The 8713-nt window shown below is 28.5% G+C and overlaps 1 protein-coding gene across 1 annotated transcript; it reads left to right on the plus strand.

Moving 5' to 3' along the window:
• The first annotated feature begins 277 nt into the window (after nt 1-277).
• LOC140443655 (apolipoprotein D-like) lies at nt 278-8184 on the plus strand. Its single transcript, XM_072535022.1, has 5 exons — nt 278-438; nt 3706-3836; nt 4908-4996; nt 6233-6322; nt 7985-8184. The coding sequence occupies exons 1-5, from the start codon at nt 328-330 to the stop codon at nt 8119-8121; spliced, it is 558 nt and encodes a 185-aa protein (XP_072391123.1). The 5' UTR covers nt 278-327; the 3' UTR covers nt 8122-8184.
• Nucleotides 8185-8713: the final 529 nt, after the last annotated feature.

The following is an 8713-nucleotide window of genomic DNA, read 5'->3' on the forward strand; positions in this document are numbered from 1 at the left end:
GTGCAAAAATTAGTAGCTTTTAGCAACAGCTTGCTAGTGTTCTGTTGATATAAAGCCATAGATTATGGCATTGGTGCACAAATTAGTCAAACCTTTCACGTCTGAATTATAATAATATTAATTGGTCTTGGAATTAGAATAAAAACATTTCACAAGAACTTTTATTTCGACCTTTGGCTGTTATAAGTTTATTGTTTTAAAGATATTGAAGCAGATTAGATGTAATTTTTAAGTGCAAATTGATAAATCATTCATTAAAATAGGTGTATAAAAGGAGATTGTAGTCAAACATTGAAATAAATTCGACTGAGTTAATAAAACAGGAAAATGATTGTTTTTGTAGTAACCTTTTGTTTGCTCGTAATCTCTGCACAGGGACAAATTCCTGTTGAAAAATGCCCAGATGTTAAAGGAGTTGCAAATTTCGATGGAGCTGCAGTAAGTTAACAATTTATTTTTTATATATTTTTCCTTCTTTGCAATCTTTCGGGGGTCTTAAAAGTGTTTGTGAAGTTTAACTAATTCAATATTGACTTTCTGTTATGAAAACCCCTTATAAATACCTTACCTTGAAAATATTATTTGATTTTTTTGGTATCTATTATAATCTATTTTTTTACTAGTTGGATATTAACTTTGAAAATTTGACTCTATTTTGCAGACGATTGGACTAAATCGTTTTTTGGTATTGATTCTTCTTTGATTAATTTTAGAGTTAATTTTATTCCACAGTTTTGATTTCTCCTTGTTTTCGTTTGCATTATATTCCTTGTAGGCAATCCTTTTCTTTGGTGTGTAACAAATAGCCAATTTTTACTGTTACTGATTGTTATTTCACTTTCATTTACATAGTGCATATTATTTTATAATCTTTTGTTTTGTGTGTTTGCAATCAACACAAGTTTTACTAGGACTAAAGATTCATTAATGTTTACATTTTATTTTTCAACCTAGTTTAATCTAACCTTTCATGTATTCAAGTAAGTATATAGACATTGCGCTGTTCTCAAAATTTCAACAACGAAAATATTGTATGTTGGTCCACTTTGATAAACCCTATTGTAAGTGCTTTCTAAGATCATCACTATCTGCATTACTACTATTTGAATAATAGTTGGTGTGGTAATTCCACAAACAAACAAACATCGTACAATTTTCCATTTAGTTAAATTAGTTATATATTGGAACGAACAGTAATTTCTCAATCACTTTTTTTTTTAAATTCCAAACTCTAAACGTCAATAGGTTTTTACCTAAGTCAAGTTACTCACACATATTCTTCAGTTCTTTCAATTAAAGTACCTTGATGATCATCTTTTTTAAATTTAAAGCCCAAATCTTTTAATATTCTACTCAAGGATGTTTTACTTGTAGAAACAATTTCACGGGTTACATGTTTTTCTAAAAAGTTATTTATTTGAATATATTACTATAACATGTTAAATCCTACTCATAATTTTCAACAGAAAGCTGGTTTACTTTCCTGGTACATATTATATATTGTATTTTGAATTGCCTTATTATTGCCTTTAGGTAAATTAGTAGTTTAGTCTGTAAATTACTAGTTTTAAACGAGGTCTGCTTTTTCTTGGAGAAGATAAAACAGGATTTTTTTCTTTCCTTTTTTGTATATTGTATACTATTTTTCTTGTTAATTTAATTGCAGCTGCTACCCTCTTAAATAAAGTTTAGTTAAAAATATTATGAATATTTTTAATTGAAATTGAAAAAAACCAAAAATAAAAAATTCATAATTACATTTTGTTGTGTAATAAAGTTGGCAAATAAATAATATTAATAATATATCATCATTAAAGCTTTATAACAGTGCACATTTAAAAATTGTACTTTTTGTACTTCTTGAACAGATGATAACGGTTACAACGGTCCCCAATTCCTATTTTCCAATTCAAAGAACTCGATTAAATTTAAAATGAGTTTTTGTGCTTGTGAGGTAAGAGTTTTTCCAGGCATCTTCTAAAAAAATTCAATAAAATATTTTCTTTTTGTAATTTCTTTCACTTTTGCGGAAACTTAAATAAAACCATTTCTTAACTGTGTGAATGAGGTTAACTTTGTAAGTAAATTAATGGCAAAATAAAATACACTTACCATAAAATATCAAACTTCAATATAAAATTATTTGTGAAAACAACTGTTTGTGTAATATAAATAACTTCTAAATGCAAAAACAGGACAAAAAGAGCAAACGATCCAACAAACTGACAGCCACAAGTAAACAAACCAGAAACCTCACAAATTGTACTTAAAATCTGAAAACGTCCACAAGCGTCTTTTTTGTGCCTATTTCTTTTCGATGTACTTAGTATAGAGCGGTCATAAAAATAACATACGTCTTTACTTAATAACAGGCGGTAGCTGGTTTGCCTTTAGTTTCCTGCGTGGAAGACAATGATGCTAGATAAAAAGTATGTGTTTTATCTTGCTAAGTCGGTGCTCTATTAGCTCTTTTTCGGTGGTTTTTCTTCGCCTAATGAAAAGAAACGCTTATTTGTCGGGCTGTCACATTGACATAAAATGTGTTCTGCTGTTTCTTCTTCTAGCGTTTGGATTATAATTAACAAACGTGCCGAAACCGACAAGGTGTTTTATCGAAGGAAGATCATCGCAAACTATGAGAAAGATATGCATTTATCAGTAAAAATGTCATTACCAAATACGTCAATTTGAGGATGTCTGTTTTATTTATTCCAATTATGGCCAAAAAAAGTTTATGCCAATCCAGAGTCACAAAATGGCAAATGGTTACAATGGAAATTTGGCCTCACATTTTTGTTACCCATTTAAATGGGAGAAACATTTTCAAATTCAAAATTAAACAAAAAAGAGAAAAAAAAAAGAAAAAAATTAAAACAAAAATATTAGTAGTAAATGCGAAAAAATACTTGTAATCGCAAGAAATCACTAAATAAAAGCTAATGTTAATTATAAATAATATAATTTCCAAGTAACAAAATAAACAAAAACAACAACAAAAAACAGAATAGAAAATATTAGCCGTATTTGGATAAAAATTGTTGTAAACAATGGATAATGCAGCTAACACAACCGTGCATCGTATTATTAGGTGAATTATATAGAACGATCTACAGCTAGCACCTCAGAAAACTGAGGTGGTAGTTCTCAAAGGGAGCCGGGACGAATCCTTTCTTCGCTTTAACGTAAAGGGGTGGAGGTTGCACCGATTAAGTATCTTGGAGTCTGGCTGTCGGAAGGACTGAGGTTGGTGCAGCTAATGCCGAACGTTGAAGGTCTAGGTAGCACCAAAAGAAGGGTGCTAAATAGAGTTTTGCAGGTGGTGGTGAATACGCTGCCCCATGTAGTGTAGCGTACTGAACACTATGAGATACGCCGATTAGAAGGTTTAATTTAGTGGATTACAAAATACTCATTCCTATTAATCTATCTTTTTATACCATTGTTGATATAGTTAGCAATAGCAAACCCAAGTTTGTAAATAGAAGTGCGAAAGAAAATTGTAATTTTTCGTTACTACACACGACATGTTGTGTTCAAGTTCAATTCATTCATATTTTTAAAATTATTAACTTAAAATTTAAATAACAATTAAAATATATCTTACGTTTGACGTTTAAATGTTTTAATATATTTAAGGATATATTATAAATTAATTCAAATATTTGATAATTTTAAGAATTTATATTTATTTTTGATCTTTTTTAGTATTTGGGTGACTGGTACGAACAAGCAAGATACCCAACTTTACTGGAAGATCACGGAAGATGTGTTGTTACCAATATTGCAGTAGACTCCGATGGAAATGTAAAAAGTCGTACCCAATATATTAATTCAGAGTAAGTAAAGCTTTATGTACAACAAAATACACCTCAGTATATTATGTTATCACCAAAACTTTTTAGAATTTTTCTAACAAACATTAAGTCAAGAAACTTAAAAAATAAATTGTTGTGATATTTAATAACCTACAGTAATATAGTCATTTACAGTGTACATGTAATTAAGTAGGTTCAATAGACAGTGCTGAAGATAAATGTAAAAAAATTATTTCAAAAAAATATACTTGGTGACAACAGAAAACACTAGATTAACCAAAGACCCCATTTAAGAAATATACGCTTGTTAATTCATAATCTTTGGTCGGCTTAGCATTTTAAACAATTGTAATCACTTAGCTGATGTTCTGCAATATTAATTATGTTTGTTAACATCACTTTGATCAGTTGCTATTATTTGTATTGGACTTCTATTTTAAGTATTGTGACTTAAAAATGGCTTGTTGTTAACAATCAGTCCAAATATAATCAGCGTTCGGTAATTTAACTTTTATGTGCTAAAGGTTTGCAGCTGTAGTATTAAAGTAGTAAAACACATGTCTTACAAATACTGAGATAAATTCAGTAATTTAATGAACACTAAAAATATTAGAAACATCAAAATTATTATATGGCAATAAATATTTGTTTTCAATAGAAAACTGGAGCACACGTATTGGATACCATGCGTATCTTGTTTCACAACATGTGGCTATATTTTCAATTAACCTTGTAAATTCAGCAATTTTTTATCAACATACTTAGCTTTTGAATGACCAATAAACCTTTTAAACACCCTTTTATTACGGGATTATAATTGGTTGCCTGCTACAAGAATACGTCAATATAATATTGAAGACTAAGATATATGAAATAAAATGAACATTGCAACTTCGAGTTACTTAGTCATAACATTATCTACGGTTAAATAAATATTATTTAAAATTCACAATGTATGTAATTTTTGTATAAATATACAAAATCCTTAGATATTTGCATAAAATATGCAATGTATGCACTTTGCCTATTTGTTTACTGTTTATAAAACTATATGCACAATTTTATAAACTTACAAAATATTTTTACTTTTAGAACAAACGAAACACATGTTCTTGAAGGAGAAGGTACATCAAATTCAACCACAGGAGAAGCCAAATTCTTAGTACATTTTCTGAATCCAGGTTAGTACATGCCAATTTGATAAAAATTGCCCTAATAAGTAATAATGTATGGAGGAACGTATTTGAAATGGTATTTTTGCAATACTATTGCCATAAAACAAAACACACACACACACACACACACACACACACACACACACACACAAGTACATATATACTTTTTATATGTACCTCTATCCTTTCATAAATATACGCAATATTAATAATTGAAAAATTAATTTGATAATGTGAAAAATTATTTACAAAATAATTATATTTAATTTAATACTTTCTTCAATGATTCAATTTTAAATTTAATAATAACGTTACAATAACGTATAGACGTGTGCCTCAAATATTAAATAAAAAAAAATTAGAAAAATACAGTGTTTTGTGTGAAAATCGAATGACGGTGAAATTTCATTTACGGGGCATACGTTAAATACATGCAAATGATTAATAGAAAATTTGTAAATTTAATTAATTTTGTAATTTTTTTTTTGCTTTGAAAATGTACAAAAATTTGTACTAAACTAATTAATATTTTTAAATCAATATTTGACATTTATTTAAATTATTTTCTATTATAAAGCACTGTTTTTTAATATGTCGAAAAAGTTGAATATAGTTATGGCCAATATATATATATATATATATATATATATATATATATATATATATATATATATATATATATATATGTATATATAAATATGAAAAGTTATTTTTGCTACGGTTAATGAAAGTATCCTAAAAACATCAGTTGGTTATCTGTGAGTTCGTCTTCTATGAGTCGTTAGATGCGTTGACCTATATTTATCATCAAACAATTTTATTTTCTTGTTTTTCTCATAAGTTTTAAGCTATTTTATTAAAAATAATAGCAGCATCTATAAATTTTCGGTATATCGTAAAATCGAACTTTTATGTAAATTATAAAATCTTTATTTTGTTTTGGAGCTAAAATATAACTAAGATTAGTTAAAGATTATAATTTTAAAATATTTTTCACTTACTGGAAACATTCTACTCGAAAATTAAATCTATTATTTTCTTCATCATAAAATAATTTTGTTCTTACCGTATGTGTAAATTTACAGATAAATTTTATTTGGTTGAAAAATTTTTAAATTTCGTTACATCTACAACTCAGAAGATTAAAAACCGAAACAATGATGTGAAATAAAATTATAGAATAGTTTTATATTTTATTTAAATGGTTTTAATGTATTGTATAACTATTTTATTTGTTTTCAGATGTAACTGTACCTTTTTGGGTTCTTGGTACAGACTATAAAAGATATTCTGTAGGTTTCTCCTGTTTTGAACGAGACGGTGTTACTCTAGGTATGTACTATTTAACTACTATAAAAGTATTATCTTAAATCAAGCAAAAATTAAATCAGAAAGAAATTCTATTGTACAGTTTTGGTATGTTACACAACTTAATGATAATAATATGGCTTATGAATGAGTAACAACCTAAATGTAAGAACTGTATGTAGTATAAAACATGGAAATAAATAAATGGTTGATCCCAACATAATCTATGCTTTCAACTCTGTAGTTCAAGAATGACCGAAAACTTTTACCTACATATAATAGATCGTCAGAAATATTCCACAACAGAATTAGACACAAATGCGAAGAAGATCTCGAAGATCCCAATTTGGCTTTAGAAATGCTATGGAAACTAGGGAGGCATTTTTGCGCTAAATATCCTATTAAAAAAATACCGTGATTAAAGAAAAGATGTTTTCTTTTGATAGGATGACTCCGACAAGGAATTCGATAAAGTGCAGCATTTAAATTAATGCTGATGCTAAAAAATATAGGAATGGATCTACACTGAAATCAAACTGCTATCTTAAAATCTTAAAAATTGGAGACAATTAAGCCGACGATATCTCCATACAACGAGGAGTTAGACAAGGTTACATTTTGTACCCAAAAATATTAAATGTTTACTCGGACCAGCTTTTTAAAACGCCACAGAGGCAGTAGAGACAGAGAGGTAATTCTGACAAAAAATATTAGAGGTCTCCAAATTCAGCTTGATCGTATTCACGAAGTAGGAAAGGAAATGGACCTTAAAATAAACTTAAAGAAAACCAAAGTTTTAATCTTTAGTCGTAACCAGATGCAGTGCTTCAATTAACTGGAGTCCAAGTTGAAAAAGTTCACAAAATTACATATTTGGGAACTGTAATAATGGACCAACTAGATCCAGACATAGCAATAAAACGAAGAATAGCAATGACTAAAACTACTTTTATGAAAATTAAGACATTTCTTGCAATAATCATCTCAGTTTAACTAGCTAAAACAAAGAATGATTAAGCGCTATATTTCGTCTATACTTTCGTATGGAACAGCGGTGTGGACACTAAAAGTATTAAGTATGAACAGAATTTAAGCATTGAAAAACTGAATTCACATACAAATGCTGAAGATACCTTGAACAGCAATAAAAAGTAATGAGGAAGTAATAAGAAGGATCAACAACGATAGAAAAAAGTGTTAAACAGTGGAAAATGTCTTATCTGTGACATGTGGTGAGGAGAAATCGATATAGAGATTCTAAAAGGCAAAATAGAAGGCTGTAGAATTATATGAAGAAAACAGGTTTCTTGGTTAAAAAAACATTCGTGAATATTCTAATGTACAAACCTAACACGTATAGGAAAGGAAAAAGAAATACCTGCCTTATATTTTCACGATGTGTAAGGCCAGGTTTTAATATTAAACTGTACATAATTATGGGCAAAAATAACGATTTAAACGCGTTAGAGGAAATAAATGAAAGAGATTGAATTAATTTACAGGTAGAGTAGACCAACAAAGGTGGTAAATTAATAATCTACATCCAAGTGGAAGTAAAAATTTGAGAAAAACCAGACAACAGCCTATTATATAACATAGGAAAAGAAAAAAGCCTTTCGCCTTATTTCGTTAATATTTAAAGTCCATAAAATAAATCATTATTTAAATTCTTTTTTATTGTTTCAGAGAGTCTTTTCCTGACAACAAGACATCAATATGCATCACCAGACGATGTAGATGATATCATCCAAGTTCTAGAAGACAACAATATTTCTCTAAAACCATTAATCCTGACTGACCAAAATGGCTGTGAATATGATTAAAATAAAATAGATACATGATTTTCCTATGTACAAATTGTAATAAATTTCTATGTTAATGATTAATGTATATTTAATTTGAACAAATTGGGGAGACGACTTTAAACTGTTACGTTTATCTTTGGGTTAAAATATCGCGAGTAAAGCATTGATAGAACACTTGGCAGAATTTTCGAGGTGAAAAGAGTTTCGCTTCGTAAATTATACGACCGTAATAACAGTTACATAACAATACGAATGATATATTATTTACTCAGAAAACCAATATTTGCCTTGCATATTTATTTTTAAACTGCGAACTCTTTTTGTAATTTGATTCGAACTTTTTATAAATAAATTGTCTAACGGAGGAAGCGCTTTCTCGGAAATTTACAACAATCCAAGTAGGCAACAAGTACACAACAACTAAATATACATTGCAACGATTATGAACCAAAAATAAATTAATTACTATTTAAATGGGAATAAGCCACAATTAAAGGTTAAAGTACGTTTATTGACGTTTCAATTTCCACTTCGGTAATCGTTCATCTCGGCAATCAAAATACAAACATTAGTTCACTAATGTTAGTATTTTGAGAACGATTTTTGGCCC

The sequence above is a fragment of the Diabrotica undecimpunctata genome, chromosome 6 (assembly GCF_040954645.1).
Source record: "Diabrotica undecimpunctata isolate CICGRU chromosome 6, icDiaUnde3, whole genome shotgun sequence".
Classification (NCBI taxonomy): domain Eukaryota; kingdom Metazoa; phylum Arthropoda; class Insecta; order Coleoptera; family Chrysomelidae; genus Diabrotica; species Diabrotica undecimpunctata.